The sequence below is a fragment of the Mastacembelus armatus genome, chromosome 13, assembly GCF_900324485.2.
Source record: "Mastacembelus armatus chromosome 13, fMasArm1.2, whole genome shotgun sequence".
NCBI classification, from domain to species: Eukaryota; Metazoa; Chordata; class Actinopteri; order Synbranchiformes; family Mastacembelidae; genus Mastacembelus; species Mastacembelus armatus.
This window is the reverse complement of record NC_046645.1, coordinates 5,062,564-5,090,014: the sequence shown is the minus strand read 5'-3', so window position 1 is coordinate 5,090,014 and position 27,451 is coordinate 5,062,564. Positions and strand designations below refer to the sequence as shown.

At 38.3% G+C, this 27,451-nt stretch overlaps 1 protein-coding gene across 1 annotated transcript in view; it reads left to right on the top strand.

The window, feature by feature from the left end:
* si (sucrase-isomaltase) overlaps positions 1–27,245 on the top strand; it is a 58,934-nt gene extending 31,689 nt beyond the window's left edge. Inside the window, exons 25-48 of the mRNA XM_026297067.1 lie at positions 977–1,126; positions 1,220–1,426; positions 1,627–1,781; positions 2,301–2,469; positions 5,392–5,488; positions 6,121–6,233; positions 6,557–6,682; positions 8,388–8,516; positions 8,723–8,836; positions 8,932–8,994; positions 9,137–9,253; positions 9,339–9,429; positions 9,565–9,703; positions 10,280–10,413; positions 10,594–10,628; positions 11,306–11,422; positions 17,352–17,500; positions 18,255–18,339; positions 18,490–18,546; positions 19,388–19,512; positions 19,932–20,020; positions 21,437–21,486; positions 24,421–24,591; positions 26,988–27,245. Coding sequence (XP_026152852.1) covers positions 977–1,126; positions 1,220–1,426; positions 1,627–1,781; positions 2,301–2,469; positions 5,392–5,488; positions 6,121–6,233; positions 6,557–6,682; positions 8,388–8,516; positions 8,723–8,836; positions 8,932–8,994; positions 9,137–9,253; positions 9,339–9,429; positions 9,565–9,703; positions 10,280–10,413; positions 10,594–10,628; positions 11,306–11,422; positions 17,352–17,500; positions 18,255–18,339; positions 18,490–18,546; positions 19,388–19,512; positions 19,932–20,020; positions 21,437–21,486; positions 24,421–24,591; positions 26,988–27,065 — 2,760 coding nt within the window. The 3' untranslated portion in view covers positions 27,066–27,245. The remainder of the gene's footprint in view (positions 1–976; positions 1,127–1,219; positions 1,427–1,626; positions 1,782–2,300; positions 2,470–5,391; positions 5,489–6,120; positions 6,234–6,556; positions 6,683–8,387; positions 8,517–8,722; positions 8,837–8,931; positions 8,995–9,136; positions 9,254–9,338; positions 9,430–9,564; positions 9,704–10,279; positions 10,414–10,593; positions 10,629–11,305; positions 11,423–17,351; positions 17,501–18,254; positions 18,340–18,489; positions 18,547–19,387; positions 19,513–19,931; positions 20,021–21,436; positions 21,487–24,420; positions 24,592–26,987) is intronic.
* Positions 27,246–27,451: the final 206 nt, after the last annotated feature.

Here is a 27,451-nt window from a genome sequence, read left to right as displayed (position 1 = left end):
ACATGTTACATTAGCTGCAGATTGTAAAAGCTTTGTGTGTGAGGAGAAATAAAAAAATGAGAAAGAATGACTAAGAGCAGTGATCCCAGAGTTAGTGCCCAGGGTTATGAGCAAAAGGCAAGAGTCTATAAAGTGACAAGTGGTTTAGTTAAGTAATATTATACAGATTTGATTTGTGCGCTTCTGTGTGTGATGGTGGCCCTGCTTCTGTAGATCCTCAAGGTCTCTCTGGTCACACACACAAGCATGCATTTATCAAGCGACTCTCAGCGGTAATCATTTCCTGGGGGTGAAGGGTAAATGTGCTGTTAAGCCTAAACTCTGGCTTGTCATGTCCATCGGTCTTTGTATACAGAGTCAGACTGGGCCTTGAATATAGCTTACAGCCACCAAACATCATTAGCTCTATCTACACCCAAGTACAACAGTGCTTTACAATAAATGAACCTCACTGACGCCATATATTTTATGAAACTTCCCTGCATGTTCACTTTATCTATCTGGCCATTTGTCCCTTTGCAGTTTCTTTGCATGTTTCTTGTTTCTGAGATCTTGTGCTTGTGTATGTGTCATTTACCCAAAAGAATTGTTAAAGCATGATTCAAAAACATAAAGACCCCACAGAATAAGACTGATGAAAATCCCAGACATTTAGTCAGCAGCTGAGAATGCCTCAGATGGTGACTGTAGTGACTAGAGTGAAAGGGGCTCCCCAAGATTTGTTATGTGAATGACTTTAAATTCCCGGCAGAGGCTGTTGAATCAGCAAGGGAAATTAACAGTTGTGTCTCAATTGCTAGCGCATGTAACATCAAGCATGCACTCTGTATAAAGCAAGCTCGTCTGTGCTGACTAGATAAGGAGATTGTTCATGCTGAGACATCTTGGAAAGAATCTTTCCATGTTGGCATCCTTGGATTAATAATTACTACATTCTTGCACCTTTTTCCTCCCCTATATTTCATTACATGGACAGGTTCTGTTCCTGAATGGCCTTTCCCTGAACCTGGGGGAGACCTACCTTGTGGAGTGGGAACTGATGGTGGAAGACTACCAGCGATTCGACTGCTATCCAGAGGAGCACGCAGATGAGGCTAAGTGCAAGGCCAGAGGCTGCATCTGGAAGGTGAGGAATGACGCAATTGATCTCCCCATGTACTTATACACCCTAACTATATATCTGAATGCCACTGCACTTTTCCTTTTATTGCCCACTCAGCCAAGCAGCATTGAGCGTGTTCCATGGTGCTTCTATCCTCAAGACTATGGCTACACTGTTAAGACAGCTGAAGAAACCGACTCAGGTATGACAGTTGATATCACTCGGAACAAAAAGTACAGGAGCAGCGGTCGCCCCGGGTCACCAGACATTGACACACTCCGTGTTGAAATCCGTTACCACAGCAGTGACATGCTCCAGTTCAAGGTGTGTATTTATTTGTCTGTACTTGTAGTGGTGCATCAGGTTTTCTCTACACCCCTTCTCTGACTATTTGTTTTTTTTTTTTTACATGTACTTACATGTCTCCACATGAACACACACACACACACACACACACACACACACACACACACACACACACACACACACACACACTTACACTGAAACATCTCATCACTGTCCAGATCTGGGACCCAGCCACAGATCGTTATGAGGTTCCAGTACCACTGTCGGTCCCTGCTGCTCCTGAGACTGACGAGAACAAGAGACTTTACAAAGTCCTTATTACAAACAACCCATTTGGCATCCAGGTCATAAGGAAAAACACAGGAACTAAAATGTGAGTGGTTCACTTGGCTGAGGTTGTTTTGTGGTGTATTACAAGTTTCAAGAAGTTTTATTTTTTATTTCTTTGGCTTCAGCACAATAGAGTGAGACATTGGATTAAAAAAATCCAAACAAGATTTTTCCCTTCCAGATTTAAGCAAAACTACTGAGTTAATTCCCACTGTTAATCAGAAATGCTGGAAAAGTCGATCTGCATATTAGCACCTGAAGTAATTTCCTCTTGTTTTGCAGTCATGATGATGTCACATAAAGCAGTCGAGCATCAGAGAGCTTTTTCAAAGAATATCTCTAAGCAAGGGTGACATTATTCTGTAGTTAAGCCATCCGTGTTTTTTTGAAGTGTCAGTTGATATTTTACTAATTAAAATTTATGGAGGATGTTGAAAGGATGTCTGCAGTTCCTACGAGTTCTTATGCTTATTTATGTCAAACATATTGTGAATAACGCCCTTTGACAATAATTCCCTCTCCCTCCTCTCTCATTGATTTAATCCTCTGTTGCTTTTCTCAGCTGGGACTCCTCTATGCCAGGTTTTACCTTCTCAGACATGTTCATCCAAGTGTCTACTCAACTGTCATCAGAGTTTGTCTACGGCTTTGGGGAGACAGAGCATCCTACCTATAAACACGACCTCAACTATCACACCTGGGGTATGTTCTCTAAGGACCAGCCTCCTGGTGTAAGTATCACACTAAAGCACAAACTAGCTTCACACACATGTAGAGTATATCTGAAAAATGTGTATACAGCACTCCTATCAGATTTATTTGTTGTTGTACATTGTTTTAGATTGCGTTGTTTACTAGCATATCATAACTGAAGGAATCCTTGACAGGTAATTTCAATGAACACAATCTGACACTGAATTAAATAATAGTGTACAGGAACAGAAATTTTCCCCGTTTTTTTTTTTTTTAAAGATTGTTCCATCAAAACTAATTTTGTGCATCAATTGAACACCCTGCACTGGATGTCTTTAACATCACACCCTTGAGACTGCAGAGGTGACTTGTAAACAACCTTCCTGCACTGTATGTAAACTTGTCTTTCCCTCATTCGTGTCACTTTGATGTGGTGGTGTTGATATGAGCAGCAGTTATGGAGTGTCATCATGTTTTCCCTACCAGTGTCAAGGCCAGACAGGATGAGGTCTCTACCTGCATCAGCATTATAATTGCTGAGCTGTCAAGACAGCTCCACAGGGTTCAGACAAATGTTATGGGGCCCCTTGGAAAGCAAGGGAATTAGAGTTAGGGGGGAAATGGAAAACAGGTGAAGTGTGCTGTAAACTTCACTAGCCATAGATCCTATAGTTTTCAGTACAATTAAAGTTGTAAAATCCATTAATTATCCTTTAAAACTATTAGGCCAAGCTACTGTACCAGTTTATAGTGGTCATCAATTTTAATGTTTGGGACAAATTTAGACACTCCCTGCCAGTCATTTATTTGCATTATTCTGCCTCTCTCCATTGCCTCTGCTGCATCTGCTGACTTAGCACTAACACTAAGATAATAGTTTGAACCACTCTGAACAAGTCCTCACTGTCAGTGAAGGTGGAGCAACTTAAGTAATTGTCACTGTTTTCAATGGCCACTAGATCTGAGCTCTTTGTTAAAAACCATTTAAAAAACACATCTAAAATATATCAGTGCTGAAAGTCCAGAGGAAGAATAAAAGCACATAGGAACAATTTTTAAGGAGTTTTCAAGCTAAAGCAGGGGTTAACTTGCTCTTTAAAGGCTTTGTGGCTATAAACTGCTGCATTCAAGAGATATCTGACTATGAAATATAAAGAAAATACCTATCAGTGGCCAATTTCAGCCTTGTACTGAAACCCTTTTAACCTTTATTTAAAACATTAATTGGCTGAGGTTAAGATTCTCTTTTACAAGAACGTTACTAATCTAATACTTACATTGCTAGGTCAGGAGAATATGATAGATATTGGGTTGTGTGACTTGGAACATGAGGAAAACATAAAAATAACATCATATATAGCGCTGAATAAACTGCTTAATCCAAATAGGAATGTTTTTTTTTTCATTAAAGTATCTGTAGTCAGACTATTTAAAGTTCATGTAAACACACACACACACAACGGGTGAAAAAAAGTCAAGAAAGACCTTCAGGAATCAAAAGAATACTGTGATCAGCTGTTACTAGTTGTGGTAGATGAATTAATGACCTTTCTCCCTTTTCTGTCAGGCCATCACAAAAGCAGGGCAGCAAAGACACACAGACACACAGCAAGATAAGCACACATCCAAACAAAACATCACCATGACAGAGCCACTTTATCACATTTTAACAACTTCTTATGAACCAGAAGTGTGACATGCCAATTAGCTTTTGTTGCAAGACAGTGGCATCTGAAAGTGTCAGTACTCCTTTCCACTGCAACCTTTATATCTGTTCTTCGCTGCCCAGACCGTCAAGTTGCATCTAAGCTCTGAAGACAAGAGACCCTCTCAATAGTTACTGGAGAAACAATCACAGACTCCATACCCTGAAACTCAACTGACTCCCTCTAGAACAACATTTTTACATGTGCATAATTACGAATGTCAACTATTGTTTGTGCATGCAAATTCAAGTAAATGTAAACATATACAGCTGCAACAGACAGATATGTATTAATATATGACAAAACTGTCACACAAAATGAGCAGAGAAAAAAACTAAATGAGTCCCTTCCGGATTGGATGGGTGAGCTTTCTAAACCATAACATTTTCATAACACTCCAGAAGATCTGCTCTGTTAATCAGTTGCCAAGTTGAGTATGATATCCACCAAACTCACAGTTTTGTCATTAACTTTAATGTTCTGCATGCTACATTTAGGACTTTCTGATTTTATTATAACACCCTGCAGCAACTCAAATCCCCAAATAACCTCCGAGCTCTTTGTTGATGTCTTCAAATTTAGGATAGTTTAAAGCTTAATGTAAAGTTTTTGGGGGATTTGGAGGCACCATTGGGTGCTATAACTAACACATGAAGTCTATCTTTAAAGAAATATTTTTGCCAGTGCACATTAATTTGCATAACGATTAGTTGTTGGAATATTTCTCCCTGCTTTTGGAAAAACCATTGAATGTTCATAGTACTGGGAGCAAATCTACTGTAGCATTGTTGTTGTTATACCCGTAAATACAAAGAGAAAGGCCCTGTCAGGTGGACAGGACAAGTAAACATTAATGCAAACAACAGAACAGACTAATTCTATAACCAGTGTTCCTAATGGATAGGGAGTTGGACTTGTAACCCAAAAGTTGTGGGTTCGAGTCTCAGGACTGGCAGGAATTGTCGGTGGGCCAGCGCTCTGTCCACCTTCAATACCATGACTGAGGTGAGACTCTTGAGCAAGGCACCGGACCCTTAGTTGCTCCCTGGGCGCTGCAGCGATGGCTGCCCACTACTCCGGGTGTGTGTGTTCACTGCTGTGTGTGTGCACTTTGGGATGGGTTAAATGCAGAACACAAATTCCGAGTATGGGTCACTATACTTGGCTACACTATACTATACTATACTTGACTTTCACTTCACTTTCACTTCAGAAATCACACTTTGATTCTTCCTCTCTGTCTCTCTGAAACAGTACAAGATGAATTGCTATGGAGTGCATCCCTTCTATATGGGCCTTGAGAACACAGCTGATGCTCACGGTGTGCTGCTTCTAAACAGCAATGCCATGGGTAAGAGAAACACACATACACAAATGCATTTGTAGTAAGAGCACAAAAACCATGTGCAAATTAAACCATCCAAACACACACAGACACAGAATCACACTCAATTACATATGCAGTAAGCATTTATGTATTAATGAGTGGGGCCGTTTTCCATGTTTTGAGCACTTGTTCTATGACAGTACAACGAGCACCTTCAACTCATCTCCCTTTTTCTATATTTGTATATTGAACTATAGTATGTACCCTCAAACACGGATAAATGAGCATACTTCAAATATACACACACACATATGCTGTAATTCCCAAACATTTCTCTCTTGTCTTTCTATGTAGTGGTCTAGTATAATTTGACTGTTTTCTTGAACAAGTGATTCATTCTTCTTTTTAACTGATTACAGTTTGAAATGTGAATGTTAGACTCAATTTTAGGCTCACACTGTAGAATAAATTGTTTTAGTTTTTATTTATTCTTCCTTGCCTTCCTCCCTTCCTGTACTGCTTGCTTACACTTTAAGGACTAAAAATAACATGTAACACACATAGTAGGTTAATACATACACTTACTCTATATATATACCACTTGAAGTACAATTGTAAGTGACCTGAATGTCTTTCGTTATTTGCTTTGTGCTCAGATGTGACTTTCCAGCCTACTCCAGCTGTAACCTATCGAACTTTGGGTGGCATTCTGGATTTCTACATGGTTCTGGGACCTACACCTGAGATGGTGGTGCAGGAGTACACAACGGTAAGTCTTCTTGGACTTTTGGTTTATTTGTGTGTGTCTCTGTGCCTATGTTTGTGTGTGTGTTTTGTGTCTGGCCCTGGGCCTCTGTTGATGGACTGCAGCAGCTGGGAGTTCCTCGCTTCATTGCGCTCTCTCATTTAGCCAATCTAAACACACACACACACACACACACACACACACGCACGCGCGCACACACACACACACACACACACACACACACAAACAATCAAACACTTTATGGACAGTGTCCTGTTTTCCTGCAAAACAACTTTTTTCTGGTGCTGAACCGTTTTCACTTCCTTGTTTGTTTTTCTTCTGAACAGTTGATTGGCCGACCTGTTCTACCTGCCTATTGGTCCCTTGGGTTCCAGCTCTGCCGTTATGGTTATGCCAATGACAAGGAGATAGAAGATCTATACAGAGACATGAGGGCAGCGGGTATACCTTATGTAAGTTCCTGGACAAAGATTGCCAAGTTAAAAATAAAATCAGCAAAACATTCTTAATTACAATTATGTAGTAAAAAAGAATATCAAAAGTGCTACAAGAAAAAACACAACTGCTATGATCCCTTCCAAAGTTAGAGTATAAATACACTATAAATATACTATAAACAGGCTGCAAAATGGTAATTAAAAATGCTGTGAAAGTAATGGATCATAATTTTATTTTTTTTATTCTTGATTAGTCTGATCCATAATGAGTTATTTGTATTGAAGAAAAAAAAAAACATACCTCATGCATGACAACTTCAGAAATGTCATCTACAGTAACAGAATATTATACGACACAATGCTGATATTGCTCACACACATATTATCCAACTTAAGTCCAGTACTGTATGTTTACCTGATTTTGTCAAAAGACCAAGACTGAAAGATTGATTTCACTCAATCAGTGTCCAAGCACAAGGGAATTGCCATGTTCTGGACAAATGCAACCTGATAGACTCTTCTTGATCACTGTAGGCTGAACATTACATGCACTCAGCGGAATAGACATAGCTAAATCCAACATAGTATCCAACCATATTTTACAATATGATGCACTTTATGCAGACAACCATATAAAATTCAATTACATAAAAATGTTATTAGAATGAAGCAAAATGGAGACATTGACTTCATGGGTTACATTTGGTACATCCCATTTAGTCTAATCAAATGTGACCTCTAATTTCATTTGAAATCCATTCAGTTGTACATTTCACAGTCTAAAGACATGTCCAGTTTGTACTGTACCAGAACCAGTAACTCTGTCTGACAGTAAGAGTTTAGATTTAAACAACATTTTTGCCATATAAGGATACAGATTTGTGAGAAACAATGGATATTTATGGGTGAGAGCATTTTGTATAACCATCTCAAGAAATCCCATGTGGAAACAGACAAGAATCCCATCCTCTTCATCATGCAGAACAAAACATAAGCATTTCCACTGATAATCAAGTGATCCCCAGAATATGCTTTCACAAAGCCCTAACCTGGAAGGAGGTGACACTAGCCAAAAAGAATCCCTGTATCATTACTTACAATGAACAAAACAGAAACTGCCGCTATTTACAAAAGCTACACATCAACTAGCTTTACAGACTAACCAACCGTAAAGTGCCACAAATATGCCAGGCAGCCAAAGCATAACAGGTTTTGCTCTAAACAGAAAGAAATACTGTAAGAGCCAGAATTAAATGAAAGTCTCACTTTGCTCATAGCCCATGTATAGCATGCCATATGTTAAGACAAGCTTACCAGATGTCCAGATTTATTAGTAGAAATGTGACATTATGGTAGTAAAATGTGCAGTTGTTTTTCCTGACCCGAGGACAAGAAAATTGTGTTATGAACATCTAAGGCATAATTATTTTTTTTGTTTTTCCACAGCAGTTATTCATGCATTCAAACTTTAATTAAAAATAGTATAGCAACTCTGTAAAGTTCTAGGAGCTTATTATCCAGCAAACAATTGTTTGAGTACTAAAGTGAAATGTGTGTCCTAGTGATGTTTACTCATTCTGAAGCTACAAAGCACAAGACTTTTTAAAAAATACAGCAGTATACTGAGGTTTAAATTACTGCTGTGTTTTCTGATATATGTGATAAAATAACTTACAGTGTAACTTCAGTTAATTTGAGCTTTAATTGGCATCTGCTGCAGGATGTGCAGTATGCAGACATTGACTACATGGAGCGTCAGCTGGATTTTGTCCTGAACCCAGAGTTTAAGAATCTGCCTCATCTGGTTGACCGCATGAGAGAGGAAGGAATGAGGTTCATCTTCATTCTGGTAAGGACATTATATCATAAACTACTGATGTAGTGACAAAACTGGGCACTCAAGGATCATCAACCACAGAGCAGGAGTAAGAAATATCTAGAGATACTGCAGATGTCTAAAGCTTACACTATGTTTGTGAAGGCTGAATGTTAAATTACTGAAGGACTAGTGACTCTACTGCAAAAGACAAAAGCACTGTGTGTATTTAATTCCAGGATCCAGCTATCTCAGGCAATGAGACACATTATCCTGCCTTTGTAAGAGGTAAAGAAGCAGATGTCTTCATCAAATGGCCCAAACACCTAAGTGATGAAATTGTGTGGGGGAAGGTAAGAGTGAATGGAAACAAACCAGACATGATGTTGGCTTGTGACAGTCTGGGGAGATATGCTCTGTATTTATTTATTTGTTTATTTATTTTCAGGTCTGGCCAGATTATCCCAATGTCACAGTTGATGAATCTCTGGACTGGGATACCCAAGTAGAGGTAGAATATTTAAATAAATAATACACCCTAGATTCTGACAAACTGCACAGTATGTCTAAACATTCCAGCTCCCAGTAGATCAGATTTAAGCTCTAAACTTTTCAGATTTACTTTGTTAATCAGTTGATTGTCCCATTTACAGCTCTACAGGGCTTACACCGCATTTCCCGACTTCTTCCGTGCTACAACAGCAACATGGTGGCATCAAGAAATTCAGGATTTCTATGAAAATACCATGAAGTTTGATGGTCTCTGGATTGTGAGTGAATGTAAAATTACCTCATGCAAATTCCACTCTCATTCTACTTGATACTCTTTGCATTATTTTACACCTTTTCTTCTAGGACATGAATGAACCTGCCAGTTTTGTCCATGGCACAGTTGGAGGAAAGTGTCTTGGTGATCAACTTCTAGAGAACCCTCCATACATGCCTCGTAAGACAAAAAAAACAATTCTACTTTTTATCAAAGTACTAGGTGATCGAACTATGAACTCAACATTAGAAGTGTGCTTTTAACATGTCTGTTTGTGTGTGTGTGTGTGTGTGTGTGTGTGTGCCCTTCCAAAAGCCCTGGAATCTAAACATATGGGCTTAAACCATAAGACTTTGTGCATGAACAGCGAGCAGATACTGAGCGATGGAAAGAAAGTCAGGCACTATGATGTCCATAACATCTATGGCTGGTCCCACACCAAGCCCACCTATGAGTAAGTGCATGCAAATTCTTTTGGGGTTATCTTATTTTATACTATACACATGTGCATGATCCCTTTAGTGTCAACTACTGAATCAAACCACATATGCAAGTAGACATGTATGTACAAATTGTAGGTGAATATAAAAGAGTACAATAAGAGCAGAAACTATCACTGCAAACACATTTAAGAAGAAAATGCAGCAATAGGAAATGCAAAACAGATCATGCAACTATCTACAGAAATACGATCTCATCAAATCTTTATGATAATAATCACCAATGTGAAACTGCATTGGTCCTTGTGGTGAAATTATCTTCACACTGCAGGGAGGCCAGATTGCAGAGTTAGCTACAGAAGAGCCTGGGGATGCTCAGCACCACTGGGTTTCGAGTCCATCTGCATTACCTTAGGAACTGTTTGTTGTACAGTGCTGAAATTGACAATCACAATTAATTAGGCTATTTTATTCTAAAATGAACATACTGCACTTTAAGAGGAAGGCATGTTTACATTCTGCTTGCTGCTGATTCATGCACTGTATATACACGTTTCTATGTGTCAGACATATCTCTCTACTTTGTGTAGTGCCCTGCTCAATGTCACTGGTAAAAGAGGCATAGTGGTGACCAGGTCCACTTACCCCTCCAGTGGAAAATGGGCAGGCCATTGGCTGGGAGATAACTTTGCAAGCTGGGACCAGCTATACAAATCTATTATAGGTATATATAAACACACACTAAATATGTTCTTTGGGATAACACTTGGTAGCCATTTTGTGTCTGAATTTCAACCAATAACAATATTCTTGAATGCCTGTGAGTGCTTTCAAACCATGCAACATATAGAAGAAAGACAAATCTTTAAACTGGCATAACACTCCATTTTCCATTGTCCTACAGGCATGATGGAGTTCAGTCTGTTTGGCATCACTTATGTAAGTATCACCATCTGATCTGGGTTTTGACAAGACATAATCTTATTGATGTGACCTTGTACTGTCTAAGTAGATTACAGCAGTCTGAGTGATGTTATTGTGTTTGTTAGATGCTTTGATCAAAGGACATCTTGAGATACAGTGTGAAGCATATTACATACCCCACTCTAACCAAGAGGCCTTGTACTACTCTGTCATGCAAATTTCTTATTAACTGAGCAGTCAATAAAACAGTAAAACTTACATTTCACACTATTGTACTGGCTTTCTCTGTCTTTGTTTTCCCCTTTGTGTCTTTGTCTTTTTTCCTGACTCATTCTGTCCTGTTATCTCTCATCTCCTCAGCATGTCTAATAATAAGTTTAATCTGACACCTTATCGATCCCTATATGTAAAATGATTTGCATGCCACCAGTCGTGCCACAGAATTAGACGCACAACAACATCCCTCACTCTGGCAGTAACTTGCTCACTCTGGCAGTAACTTGCTCAAGGACACTTTAGAAACACAGTACCTGAAACAGAAATAGTGTGATCCCAGTTCCTCTGGTTGGAAGGTGCTCTTCATAGTGACACCTGCACCCTGGTGCCCACATTATTTTTTTCTTTCTGTCCATGAACCTCACCTTGCACACACACACAGATACACTCAGACTCTGTTTGTCCATCTTTTACAGACTGGTGCAGACATATGTGGGTTCTTTAATACAGCTGAGTATGAAATGTGTCTTCGGTGGATGCAGCTGGGTGCCTTCTATCCATACTCACGCAACCACAATGGCAAGGGTAACCCGGTGAGTGAAATAAAAACAAAGAAAAACTCACACATATACATGTGCTAAGCTCTAAACCAATTTAAATTTGCTTGTGTACCTAAAATCATTCATTTTGAACAATTGTTCTAATTGAGCATGATTGGTTTTGCAACTCTGCTGAAGACATAAGTTGCTTTCATGGGTTAAAAACGCTAATTTCATTGGCCTTACATGATACCAAGCCCTGGTGCTCACTTCTCTAAAGAGATGGCATGAATCTGCTTTAGCTCATATTGTACAAATATAGTATTGTATATATAGATTAAGTTTTTTTCTCTGACCGTGTCTTTTTCTGCATTTGACACACACATATTCATTGTTAGGACATCCAGTGACATAATGCATACCCCACCCCCTTACCCTAACCTCACCATCAGCAATAAATGCCAACTTTAACCATTAAACTAAGTCTGAAACTGCAAACAGCCTGCTGAAGTTGTGAGGACCAGCTGTAATGTTTTCACAATGCCAAAATGTCCTCACAATGATAGTATCAAACAAAAAACCCTGCCCAGACAGCCATAGAAAGACACGTACACACACACATAACTACACAAAAAGATAGACCTGTTTGGTGGTGTAGTGTCGGTGGCATTCATTCTAGCGGTGACCTTTAAGAGCGTTGGAACACATCTGAGAAATCCAATAACGCCCGTCCGAGAGATCGATCCCACTGGGCGAAATTTCTCTGCACTGGAGTCTGCTTTACTAGACAGGACACAGCTGTGTGTGAGTGTGTGAGTGTGTGAGTGTGTGTGTGTGTGTGTGTGAGTGTGTGTTGTGATGGTGTCTGTGCTTTTCAGCGGCATGGAGTGGGGATATAATTGAATTCTCAAGGTGATCTGGGTACCACTGCACACCAGCTAACGTCCACTTCACACATACATACACCCCATGATTCCAATCATTTAATAATGGCTTGCAAATGGGTGTTTAAACATGGAGAAAATTGACAGAAAAAAAACACACACTCTGCAGGAGAGGGCGGTGTAGAATGACAGTTTGAGAGGAAGTGATAAAGTCATGGAGACAGAGAGAATCAGTGGAAGGAAACATGTATTATAACAAAATTATGCAATGTACAGTACGTGTAATATTACTTAAGAGTTGTAATATAATAATAAATAGATAATTAATAAATCCAAATTAATTTGACAAGAAAATTGATTTGGTTTTACTAGATATGTGGGTGAAATTGTAATAGATATTTAAATACATGGCTTACACTGAATAAGGATTATATAATTATCTGGTTGAAACTGACAAATTGACTGATAGCTTTAAATTGATTAATTTATATTACTATATTATATGAGACTTTCCTATTTCTAATCTAATCTGTCTCCTTGTTGGCTGGGGTCACATTAGTGTCAACACTACATTACAGATAATGCCTTTCGATAACCTTGTTAATAGAGTGACTTAGCAATAGAAACTCTTCTTCCAGCAGCTTTAATCATTAAAGGGCAAAAATAAATGACAAACATGCTGAGCATTACTACATCAAAAGGTGAGTTAAAAATAGACTGAGAAAATGGAAGGTGGAAAACCATTAGGAGGGGTTTGGTTTAATACAGCAAATAACAGAAATGTACAATCAGTTTTATTAGATTAAATGTATCTTATATTCAAAGAGAAAGATAAAAAAAGTGAAGTATTATTTATTATTAAAATCAAGCAAAATGCAAAATTTTCAACAATCAATTTGACAGCAGTATTTCAATAACTCATTTTATTCTGCAAGGTTCAATTATCTTAAACCAGTTTAAGATTAAACAAAAGCCTTGGACACTTCAGATCCAGGAAAAGACTCCAAATGTGTACTTTTAGGGAACAGCAGAATCCAATAAAAGTGTCGCGCTAATGAGCAGTTGTGTAGAGGTGCTGATTCGACTACATAAGTCCACACAATAATGCACTATAGTGAAATGTGTTTCTGATACTTTCATGCCTGTAAATGAAAGTCCATCCTATAAATGGTAAATGAGGAAAGATCATTTGAGACAAGTTTGAACATAATGTAGTGTGGTTTAAGACCAATGCAAACTACAGCCTCAATAATGAACATAGTTAAATTAATACCTCTCTCTCTGACAATGTCAACAAAAACTGAACATTGATAGAATTTATGGCAAAATCTTTGTTATATTAGATTTTAACATGGTATGTAATTTGAATGAATTGCCATTTTATTTCACTGCAGTGAAATACTTTAGTCGGCATGCCTTATGGAACTCTAAACTAATAAGAAAAATTGGTTTAATTAAAAAAGCCACCAAGGCACACATCAGAATAAGTAAAATTACTTTCTGCCAAATTTCACAGCACACACAGCATACTTCATCCAACTTTAAACAAATATTCCAGCTAGTAAATTAAAGACTAATACATAAACAGTTATTAGTTGCCACTCCATGAACAAACTAGGTAACATTATGGATTAAGGCACACCTATGGGCGTCTGCTTACATCGTGCACTCATTTGGGATCTAGCCAACAAGTGTCGTAGAGTCAGACGAACTGAAGTTTGGACTTCAGTGACATTAGCACTTGTAGTGGTATCATTATTATCACCAAAGGGGCAGGGAGCTGTAAGAGCATTCAGCTTAGACTTTGCAATGTCAAGGACTTTAATCAATCAGCACATTCCTCTGGACAAACAAACTTCAAATATTTAATTTAGAAATGTTCAAACTACTTATAGCCATTTTTATTGAGTAAATATGACTTTAATTCCTTTACAGCGTTAATTCACCCTAAACTCAGGAGGGAAAGAACAGAAGGATGAAGAGTACAAGTACTGGCAAGCAAATAGATAGGAAGGAAAAGGGAGGGAAGATCATAGACTATGGCAGAGAAAAAGAAAACATGATGATTGGCAACGCTGGCAGAAAATACAGAAAGATGGCAATTTAGGGAGTTAAATGGTGGTGACACACGATAGTGACGACTAGTAAACAGTTGAATAAATAATTAAATAAACCAATTTTTAAACGCCTGGAGGGAGAGAGCTTGGTGAAAGGAGGGGGAAATACACAAGCCAGGACTGAGAGATGGAAGAGGGCGGTATCAAGGTCAACTATTTATGTAGTCTACTGTAAAAACTGTTCTTTTTTTTTCCCAGTCAGCCATATAAAATCCCCAATCATCAGACAGTTAGTGACTGTAACCTCCAGTCTGCTTAACAAGGCGTTTGACAACAAAGTATTAACACCACAAACCAGAGCAGAGGGTACACAAGGTCAGAGACGGTAGAGGGAGAAAGAGAGAGGAGAGTTTTTGCAGAGTCATTCCCAGAGCTCCGTCACGCCTAGTGTCTCTTTCGCCCTCAGACAACTTTCAGTGTTGACCTTGAGATAATTTCACTGCACCATCAATATACTGCAGTGTCCACAGTCATATCAGAGCGATGCAAAATTGATTAATCAAGTTATATATATATATATATATATACTGTATATATATATATATATATATATATATATATATACACACAGTATGTATATTTGTTCCACCATGTCTTGTTTCAGTGGTGTAGTCATATTCCAGTCATGTATATTGTTATTCACCCAAAGGGACATATTATTGTTCATCTAAATATATTTTCTGTTTCTGACGTGGGATCTGCAATGCAAAACAGAAACTCAAAGGTTTATGAGATTGGGCGAGGGACTAGATTCCAGACAGATAAATGAAGAGAAAGACCAAGTAGAGGACAGAAAAGATGAGAAGGGCTGACACATCCAGATAACCTCATTTTTCCTAGAGGCTGTGCGTGTAAGTATGTGCGCGTACACACATACATATCTGTCCACAATCAGTCTATGCTACAAATTCTTTTGCCATTATAAATGTGGCCATAAATTAGGTGAATTCATAAGATGGATTCTATGTCTGCTTCTCGGTCTTCAGCACTCCCAGCTCTCATCTTTTCATCAGTTCCTCCTCTGGTTTTCTACAGATGAAAAGGCTACCTTGAGGGCCCAACAGACAGTGGTATAACTGTCAGGTCATACAAGATTTGTGTGATTAAATGTTAAAAAGTAGAAACCAGATTTTTGGGATATTACCCTTGTTTATGATCTGAGCTCTTATGTATCTGTGTAGCTAGACCTCTTTGACTTACATATTTCACCGGCGGATTAGCTCCCAACAAAGTTTCTGGAAGTTGGGTGCCATTCTTTTTAATTCAGCTGAATCTAAAGCATGCCCGAGCACAGTTTTATATGCAGATATGGTCCTTGCAGCTCAAGGTGCCAGAGCAGCAATAAAATTTGATCCTTGAAGTTACCATACAACTTCAGAATAGCTGCATTAAATCCCAGCTCAGACATGAATGTGATTATATTCTACTGTATTACTGCAGTTTGGTGTGACATAGTGTAAAGTATCTGCCATGTAAATAACAATTGTAATCTCGAATATTTACATATCCTGCCTGATTATGAGTATACTATCCTTATGTTTTCTGGTGATAAAGAGTCCAACATGACCATAACAAGCCCCAACATTAAAACCTGCATGATAAATATAAGACTTTAAGAGAAAAGGCAGATTTTACTGTATGCTGCAACCCACAGTATGTGTGTCCTAACTATGAAATCAAAGCAAGCGAATACTCTATATGTTCCTCTCACACACATGCAGAGACACAGCTTAGTGTGATAAGTTTGGTTTGATAAGTTACTGATAAAGAGGCAGGTAGTAAAATTCCTGAGTTTCCAGATAATTACAATCTTGTAAACTTGCTCAGAAAATTAAATGCTAATATGGTAAACTCCTTAGGTCATAAAATAATGGAAATGTTACAGGTAATAATTATTATCAAATATGACCCAACTAAACTGCAGCTGGGGAGAAAATGACTGTCATTTTATTGCTCTCTGTGGCTATTTTTATAATTACATCTTATGCTGTTTTTTTTTTTTTTTTTAAACACACTGAATCAAAAGTAAGAGCATAATACTCTGAGCGAAGTATCCCAAACACATGCATAGACACAGTCAGATGCAAATGCAGTACGCACCAAGACACATACACATATGGTGTCATAGCAAGGAGCATATGGTTATGACACGCTTCAGATGAGAATCTTCATGATTCTCAGTAAGTGTTTGTGTGAGCTTGACCAGACTAATTACTGTCCTCACTAGAGTTCCAGAAAATGAGCTAATACATTTAGATTGGCCCATATCTAGAAAATGACAGTACACTGTGTCCTCTTTTTCTGTCCTTGTCTCTTAAGGAGATGGTACACTTGCTGCCAATTAAAATGAGGTAAATGTCAGTGTAGTGTGTGGCACAATAGTTTGGGTGTCATTTATCATTGTAAATTCACATAGGCCATTTGATGTTACAAACTAGTTAGTTTTGCTGTCCTTCATTTCTGAGCACGCTGCAAGCTCTAAATAGGAAAAAGTCAAAACTGCAAGCACAGTGACAAGATGAGAAAAAATGCAGCTGTTTGTAAATGCACATTTATTTCACAGACAAATCTTAAAGTAATACATTCATACTATGCGCTCTTTTTTTGCAGAGCCCTGCATGCCGGTGTGTATCTGTACTTGTAACAGATAAATGAACCATAGCCGTAGCTTTAGAAATGTATATCTGTTGAAACAGTGAATCTGTTTACTCAGACGCTGTGCACCTGTCTCTAGCTACATGTAAACAATCTGTTCACAATTTTGACTTTTTACATTTAGCATTCCCTAAACCAGGGTGTCCACCTGCAAATAACTTCATGTACTAAATGATCTATATACAAAAAACCTATTTTTACATGTGTGTGTATAATATATATATATATATATATATATATTTTAATGTGCTATTTGCAGCACAGAGTTTTATAACTATTCATTTTAGTTCATTTATCCTAAAAAGTAACTTTTTTTTTTTCTCTCAGAGACAAGATCCTGTTTCTTGGAACTCCACATTCACAGAGGTATCCCGGGACGTCCTAAACATCCGTTACACCCTCCTTCCCTACCTGTACACACTGATGTTTGAGTCTCATACCAAAGGAAACACAGTAATCAGACCACTTTTGCATGAGTAAGTGCAGGTGCACATGGATATTGTCTTTTCTGCTAACATTATGACTCTAACATTGCATGTACAGTAGGCCTAATCACTTATTCATGTGTTATTATATCTTTGGATATGTTATGTTATCATTATTGCTTGTGAGATAACCTATTTTTATACTACAATGCTTCCCATTAGTATGCATAATATCACCTGTGGTGGTTGCTGGACTAAAAACCAATTTAGTTAGAGCTTTCATTTTAGTGTTTCAACATGTTTGCAACACCGCTCTTTTAATGCCCAACTAATTTTCGACTGGTTGGAATTTACATATCCATAAATTTTGCAGTGAAGTTATACAAGCTATTTTGTGGTATTTGCTCATTAGCATAACTAGACAGGGAAAGAAAATGGAAGATGTTTCTTCCCTGTCACAGCACCTGCCACTAAGAAGCCCTTGAGCAAGGCACTTCAATTCCAGTGAGACTGTGTAGAGGCCAATTCTAGATGACTGGGGCTACACTTGGCAGCTCCCAGATGAAACGCTGTGGAGCTGTCTGAAAAAACACATATTTATTCATTTTAATAGACTCTTATAAAGTCACAGATGGTATTTAAGGAGCTGGCAGGGTGAGTCTGGCAGGGTTATTTGGCTTGCATCTTCAAACCACTGAATTCTGAATCAGTACCTGAACAGTCATCTGGGCTGAAGACACAGGAGAGAGTGTTAGGAATACTTTCTCAGTCATGTTTTAATGGTTCCTGTGTTGGTGTGTCTCAGGTTTGTGAATGATAAAGCTACATGGGATATCTACAAGCAATTCCTCTGGGGTCCCGCTTTACTTATCAGCCCTGCCCTCGACAAGGTATGCACACACATACACACTCCTCTTTGGTTTGAATTTACGTTTATTATCAGTACCGGTTAATGAAGATATCACAGATGCAACTTTTTACCATTTCAGGAATAGCTCTCACTCTGTTTCTCCATTTTTAACTGACTTTGTGATTGACAGGGAGCCAGGCATGTCGATGGCTACATTCCTAATGCACGCTGGTATGACTTCCACACGGTAAGTCCATGTTTGAAACAACTTTTCTGAATACAAAGCATCCACCACTCTGAGCAAAGCATTTCAGAAATATTGGATAAAAAATATTGGATATAAAAATACACCTATGCATTCAAACACACCCTTCCTTCAGCAATACAGTAGAAAGCACTGAAAAAAAAAACTATTACTCAAGGATTTAACCACATCTGACTGGCTATTCAGTGTATGCATAAGGAGGATGTACTTTGATATTATTCCTAACATACCAGATTATCTGTGTATTGTGTCTTGCTCTATATGAGGTGTTTTAAGTCTAAATGGGATTTTCTTACAAAACCACAGCTACAACAAAAACCTAAATGATACTATTAACAAGAGACATCTCTGACAACATCATTAAAGAGGTGCAGCTCAACAATGAAAAAAGGCAACTTGATGACAAAAACAACCATCCAATCACACTGTTTCTCTCTAGCTAGGGGACTCCCCATCTGTTTGAAAGCATTATAAAGCCAAACAAAACACGACAAGCAGCAGTTTAAATGGGGACATTGGATGGTAGAGAGCAGTGGTTAAGTCCATTTAACATGTCCCCTCAGCATAACAGTAAGCTGTTAGAGAAAAAGACCAAGGAGAAAGCGGTTAACACTAGGAGAAAAGACACTGCAAAGAATTCCATCAGCATGTAACACATGACTGAAATGTTTCACATACAGCCTTTATAGAAGCTTATTCTTTAGTGCATGGCAATTTGCTCAAATGGCAATTTCCTATAAAGGACTGCTGAATAAAATGAAGTTGAATTACACATGGTATTCTATTACTGAATATAATCTGTAATTATTGCTGCTTTCATCAGGCCAAAGATATTGGAGTGCGTGGCCAAATGGTTAATATGCCAACACCCATGGATCATATTAACCTTCATATCAGAGGAGGCTACATCTTACCCTGGCAGAAACCAGAGAACACTACACATTACAGGTAATTCAACACACATCATGAGCTCCAGGTCAACATCCTGTGTGTTTGGTGTGAAGTGTGTGGCAACTTTCTGTCTGTTTGTACCTCGGTGTCTCAGTAGAGAGATAGGGTGCTAAGTGGGTAGTGGTTACATACTGTGTGTGTATCTACTGCAGTCACATTTAAGTGAGCATCTTTCTCTGTAGGTTACCATGTATGACCAACACTAATCAAATTGTGTGTTATCTGTGATTGTTAAGAGTGTGTGTTGAAGAAAGAGGCAGTGAGAATGAGAAAGACAGAGGGTGATGAGTGTTTTAGCAGCAGTGAGATCAGGTGCATCCCCTCAGCATAAATGTTAATGTATTTGTCCTCAGCAGCAGGTAAAAATAGACATAGTCCTTAAGCAATGTGGTATAACCCTCTTTACTCCTTTTCAGTCGGAGGAATCCTCTAGGACTGATTGTTGCCCTGAGCGACAGTGGAACTGCTCAGGGATCGTTCTTCTGGGATGATGGAGAAGGAATCGGTAAGTGAAAGGTCACAGTTGAATCTCTACACACACAGGCCATAACATGTCATTTCATGTTCTTGCATGTATATTTATGGAGTAATTGTTCATGACAGTGACTATTGTAGTTAGTGCAGGTAATTTCTTTGGCTTTCATTGCCAAAGGCTGTAGGTGCATTGCTGCTTTCTAACACTCAGGTAGTGACACTGAATGACACTTGGAGAATAGGGCGAACCTCTGAGGGCCTCTGAGCCAGTATGTGACGGTTGCAATTTTAAGCCCTTCCTACATAGCCAATGCACTCAAACTTTAGAATAATGCCAAATGTCAACAGGGAAGTATTTTTTGCAATTACTTAATCCAGAATTACATTAATTTCTCATAGGCAGTGCAAAAATTCAATCTGAAAGAATTCACCTGGTGTACAGATGATGCAGAAGTGGACGTATTTATTTTGTGATTTACAGATGAAAACGTGAGATGGGTGTTTAAATGGGTCAGAATTTGAATGCATTTGCTTAAATAGTATAACTAGAAAAAACAAACAAACAAAAAAAACAGATTATTTCCATATGCAGTTTTGTAGGTCACATGAATGCCTTTACTCAAATATGTTGCACAATGCCAACGTCCATGAACTTATTTTTCTTTAATGAAAATGAATTTCTTGATTAATTTGATCTGATAGCTACAGTCAAATAGAAACTCTCACCACTTTCTCACTTGTTCATGCGCACGCAAAACTACACACACATCCTAATATACGAGCTGAAGCAGCCTTCTAAGTGCTTTTGAGAGAAGATGCACTCCTCTATGAAAGGCCCGCTTGTGTTGGGACAAAGAAGAGCAGCAGTGATAGAGAGAGAGAAACGAGGGATGACAGAGAAGGGGGGTGACAGAAACTATTACAGTAATTCCCCGTGTCGCAGCCCAGAGATATGGTCTCCCTCTCCCCTGTTTTATCTACTCTCTCACTCCTCTCTGTCTGCAGTGTAGCCTCCCTGTGTCTTTCCTATTTGCTTTGCATCTTACCATAGCATGTGCTTATCAATACTGTCTGATGAGTCATTGCCTGAATGAATTTATTTCCGAGTCAGCACAATGTTGCCTCATATAGTCAGTCACACAGATACTCAGTCTTTTCTTTATTCATGAATCTAGTCTGAGTTTTGTTCACTCATTAATGCAAACCTTCCTAACATGCCTTATTCACTGATGCATCTCATCAGGCAATCATTTATTTGTCCCGCCAGTCATTCTGATGAATATGAGCTCAGTCCTGTGGTCAGTATGAATAGTCTTATCCATAAAATCACCCATTTATTCACTTGCGCAGTGTGCCTCTGTCATCCAGTCAGTTAGTCACACACCTATTTTTTCTTTGTGTCCATTTCTTGTTCTGTATGTAATTCACCCTTATTTTCTCTCCTCAGACACAGTTGAGAGAGGACAATATCTGCTGACCTCCTTTGCTGCAGAATCGGTGAGTTCAAGGGCCAACTACATGTCACATTTTTCTTTTTTTCCTTATCACCATTATTGCTATTAATGCAGCACGACTAGAGAATAAGCCCATGCTTTACCATGCAACAGAAATGTGGTAGGCAGATGTCAAAGGCTAACGGTTGGAAACCATTAGCATTGAATTTCTGTCTGACTCTAGGGTGGTGATTTGAATTTAGCTTTTTCCACATTTGGCTGAGACAAAGTCCTGATATTGCAACTTCTGACTCTAGAATCACTTAATATCAGTTTTCATCATAATCTGAAAGTGTTTTAATTTTCAATACACTTCAACCACGATATATGAAATCAATTCCGGTCTTTAATATAGCTAAAAAGGAGAGAGGGTGGTATGGACTCACACAGATGGCAGAAGATTTTTTTTTTTTTTTTTAAGTTGGTATTCTCTTGCTCTTTTCATTGCTGCCGATGTAGAGTTTAGCAGCCCTATCTTGGAGTCATATCTTGGAGACATTACAGTTTTATGATTTTATGCAGGCACATTAAGACAATACATAGTGCAGAGTAGATGTTGCTGAGTCAACTTGTAGAGAAATTTAATACTCCAAAAGTAACAGTAAGAGTTTAAGGTCTTTGTGGCACCACCCAGTCAGCAGCCCTAATAAAGTCCATCCATCCATCCATCCATACCATTTATTACTAACTAGGGTGAAAGGGGGTGGGGCTGGAGCCAATCCCAGCTGACATAGGTGAGAAGCGGGGTACATCTCGCATAGATCACCAGCCTGTCAGTGGGCTATCACATAGAGAATCACATCCACACCTACTGTCAATTTAGAGTCACTTAAAATCACATGCATGTCTTTGGATTATTGAATTTCAACACAGAACCTTCTTGCTGTGAGGTGACAGCACTAAACACTGCTCTACCATGCCGCCCTCAAGCCACAATGACATTTTCATCAGGTGCAAGGCCTTTGTTGTGAATGCACCTGTTTAGTATTTTTGTGGCTCTAATGTGCTCACTCAGAGGTGGTTGGAACAGAGCAGCTGTGGTTCTGTTTATGCAGATCACAGTGCATTTCTGGTACTTGCTTTGGCACAAAATTGCACTTAAATTTGTGCCTGCTCAGACAACCTCTTATCACAAACACAAGCACAAAGAGCAATTTTCTGGCTTGATTTGGCAAAAGCTCATACGCTGAAAAACCCTTTCATGTATGTTGCACTTGCCTCACCTAGTAGACTTTTGTGCATCACAAAACAGCTTTCATTCTTATTAAAGCAGAACAGCAATTCTTCACCATAATGTAACACACAAATGTTTCGCTTGAGCCCCTCCCATAGAGTAAATTAGGCATAATAGTCATGATCCAGCATTAACAATGATGTATATGCTCCATCTAAAATCTCATCAAGAGTTGTATTCTGTGTAAAGAGAGAAACACCTTACTTTGATTAATCAACATTTAAGAAGTTAAATATTAGCATATAGCAAGTTCAACCCTTAGATAAGTGCTTATATTATGTTTTGTGTGCACTTGTCTGTAGAAACAGAGAGTTTAAGCCAAAACGAGGATAAAATATAAAGTGAAGAATTTCACTGTGCAACATAGTCACTGTAACCTCAACTGTGTCAGCCCATTGACCTTGGCATGTTTACTTTTTATCTGGATGAAGAGAAGAAGGAAAACAGATGTTAAACTGTGCGTGCAAACACAGTACAATTTCTGCTGCCATTGTGCATGTAGGAAAATGAAGCCTGAATGTTTGTTTTTTGCTTTGTATGTGCACAAATCTTCGATAAGAAGTTCGGTAAGAAGAGAATGTTTACCAAGCCACAGTTTGCTCACATTTTGAGTCAGAAATGACAGAAACTCTCTAATCACTGGGATTAATAGGACTTACACAGCCCCACTTACTTCTTAGCAAGGCAAAGGCAAAAAATCACACCCAGACACACATTAATAAGCACACGTTTAATCACAAACATACATACAGTACATGCACACATCTACAGTATACACACATGCAGCTGCCATGGCCAGACATCTGTGGCTGTCCTCTGCCTACCATCAGGCTCATTCCAAAGCAATTTCACACTGCAATAAAACAGGCACACTGTCTGACAGCCAAAGGGGGAGAGAGAGCGAAAGCGAGCGTAAGTGGGTGTGTTTCTATGTTTGAATGTGCTTGTGTGTGAGCGCATGTGGGTGTATGTGTGAACAGGCAGATGTGAAAAGATGAGGATAAGTTGGGCAATGAGGCCAGTGCTGCCTGGCAGATTAGAAGAGCGCATGTCATTTTGGATGGCTATCTGAATGTAGATGTGTACGCACGTTTGTGTGTTTTCCTGTAGCTCCATATGAGCTTTGGACCTTCAGAGTGAGGCCATTTTTTACAAAGTGAGAACATATAGTTTTCCTTGGTTCTTAAGGGCCTGTCAGTGCTTTGGTTGATAACGTGTCTGTGTGTGTGTGTGTGTGTGTGTGTGCCCAACTAGGTGTGTTTCTTACAGTGTCAGCATGATAAAGGCTGCAGATTTAAAGCTATTCAGACAATCAAAATCTCACCACAGAAGATTATCTACTAAAGGCAAGACATAGAGCAAAAAGGATAATACACTGGGTATAAAACTAATGATATGGAGAAAGATACTCAAACATTAAATCTCACTCAGTAAAGACATGAAGCATAGAATAAAACTGAATGTAAGGGGGAGGACCTCTATGGCTTAGCTCATTAAAGAACATTTTTAGATTGTAAAGACAACACTTTAAGTTCAAGATCGATAACCTGCATGTGACACAGAGAGGTTCTCTCTACACCACTGTAAAATAAGTCAATATCGACTCAATATTATTTGAATACGTTGCTTGCATATTTTTTTTTAGCCCATTTCTCTTTTTCTCTCTTTGGTTCATGCTTCTGTCTGCAACACTTTCTCTTCCAGAACAACTTGACCAATCGGATTGTCTACAATGCCCTGGCCCCTGCGGACCGGGTGATCCTGGGTGTAGTGAAGATTTGGGGTGCTGGCAGTGTTATGATCACACGGGCGACCCTTACAGATGCATCTGGAGTAGAGTATCCATTGAGCGTGGAGCACAACCGTGACACTCAGGTCAGAGAAGTTTTGGGGTGGTTACCATTTAGTTATTATAGTAAATTTATTTATGATATAATCTATGCAGTTATTTAAATATGCACCTGAATCATTAGTGTGGCACATATATAAATCATAACTGAAAATAAATGCTGTCCTCCTTGCAAGTTTTTAAATTCAGCAGGCCACTGCACAACATCATCAAGTACAGGAAATGTTCTATAACCACACAAGCTCTTAACAAAATGAACTGCCAGTTTTCTGGCAAATGAGAGCTATTTTTGTATATGCTGTTATGGATGGAAACCAACTCATAATTTGTGATATTTGTTTGTTTATGTATTTTATTCAATTTACCATTAAACAAGATTCATCATTCATCAAAAACATTTTTAAGAAAATTGTAAAATATTGTTAGTGTAAAATACCATTTTTTAAGAATCAACTGCAGGCACTGTAATACAATAGTTTTCTAAAATCTTAGTCACTGATCTTTATGGACATACATGTAAATATTAAACTGCTATAAAAGACTTTAATGATAACACAATATTAATATGTATACAAGTGTATATATTCTCTTGCATCTCACATATGAAATAAACTAGATTTCTGCTCTAATAACCTCAAAGTAAACATATTAATCACTGTCTGGCATGCATATAATCAGTGTCACTACGTTTAATAGTTCATTTGTGCATTAATATCATAGCTCAGTGAACCTCTTTCATCATTACATGCACACATTTCAAGAACACACCCCAGCTTTCAAGTCGATTGAGCATTTCCCTGCCAGTCAAAAACTGTCAGCACAAAGAAAAAAAAAAAAAAAATCAGGTTCACAACCCAACTCCTGCTGTGTCACACTTTGTCATGTAAGAGCTTTAATCAACTGCATTCCTCTTGAAACTGCTGTTTTTACTTGACTCGGGACAGTGATTTTAAAACTGCTTGTGTAAAATGATTGTTGTTTCCTCCTGCTGTCTCCATCAACAGCTCCAGTGGTTGAGCGGAAAGAAATGTGATAGAAAATCATGTGGAATTGTGTATACAAAGTCATGCCATCTGCACTGGTGATTCATATGCCCAAAGTCCATTGCAGTACCACAGTTACTTTCATTTTTAGTGGCCATTGTAAAAATTGAACACTGGCATATTGTCCAATTTTTATATCAACTGCAAGGTTCAGCAGGAAATGAGGACACTTAAGAGTTGGGTGAATGTTTACTAAAACAGGGCATGAGAGTTGAGGTTATCCAGTTGAAGGACAGCCTTTTAAATGACTTTGGGAGGTTCCAGTCATAGTAGGTATAAGGATCCTGAGAAGCACAAACTGGAGTTAGGGAGAAGAGATGAGATTATATAAAGGGAAAAAGTACGCAGCTATTTTAAAGTCAAACTTATGTATTGGAGGTGAAGGGCAGGTGATATTGAGGACTACAATAGGAAGAGTGTGTAGAAAAAGCAAAGACAACGCAGAGTTTAAGTGGATAGGATACATGCCTTCACCTCATTAGCCCTGCGATAAAATATTCCCGTCAAGGTTGTGCACTGTACACAGTGTACTTATCAGGGGTTTGAAAATGGTAACTACAGCTCCATAAATAATTGTAGTTTGAAAAAAAATGTGTGAAGGGCCTTAGATTTATAGTGTTCTTCTTGGAGAAGACAGACAGAAGTGAGAAGAGAGGGCAAGAATTGCAGATGAAGAAAGTCAGAATGACAGAGGTATTTTGAGAGATGTGTGCTGGGTGGAGATGCAAGGATGAGTTGAGAATAATGAAAAGCCAGAAAAACAGTCCATCTTTTGGAAGGAGGGAAGAACAGACAGAGCGCAGTGGAAAAAGGGAGAATGCGTCACAGAAAACAGATGGAGAGAGGTGAAAGAGATAAACAGGGAACATGAAAGATGGTGGAAGTGAGGAAGAAGGGCAGAGAGGAAGGAGAGAGAGAAGGAATGAGGGTGACACAGTATGCGTATGGTAATAGGTGGTTTTTCAGCCTGAGACAATCCATTCATCTCCTTAAGTATTGTCTGATAGGGTAACAACTTGAAAGAAGCAGTAAGCAGCTGGCACAGTGTCATTTAAATACAGTGAGGGTGGGGAGCTCCAGTATTTCTGTGTAGCACAGGATATGTTTTATTCTAAAAATATAAGATATAAGACTAAGTCTGTTCCGACCATCTAAATATTGTATGTCACTGTCTATATACTTCATTGGTTTTACTTAAATCAAAATAAATTAATATAAAAACATTATAAAGTAAAATTGCAATTCTCATTATGTTTTTTTACACATAGAGCACAGCACTAAAGTGTGTTGGACCCCACACAAATGAAGAAACAAAGTCACTGTTAACAAAAAAGTTAAGTAATTATCTAACCCCTCTTTCTTTTTCTCCTTGTCTATAGGAGCTGATTATAGATGCTACTCTGAAGTCTGTTCATATGGATCAGCCTTTTACCTTAACATGGACAACCAGTGCCTGAGCAGTACAATGGAGTATTTTCCTGTCTTTTTACTGCAAACAAATTGCTATATCTGTACATAATGGTGTTTTGCCAAAAATGATGATGTAAATTCAATATTTTTATTATTCTATATATGCTAATAATAATGAAATTATCTTTGTTTTTCTTACATTGCTTTAAATAACATCACATCAGATTGGCTGCTAACTGAAATTATTATTATTATTATTATTAGTAGTATTATTATTATTATGTTGTTGTTTTTAATTCTGCTTTGTTTTTAATAAATGGCTTGATATTACAAAAAACATGTTTTTTACAAATCATACTAAAGTTTCTTTCAACCTATACAAATGAAAAGAACACAAATACCAGTGGGGCAGGCTATTTCTTGCACCCATGCA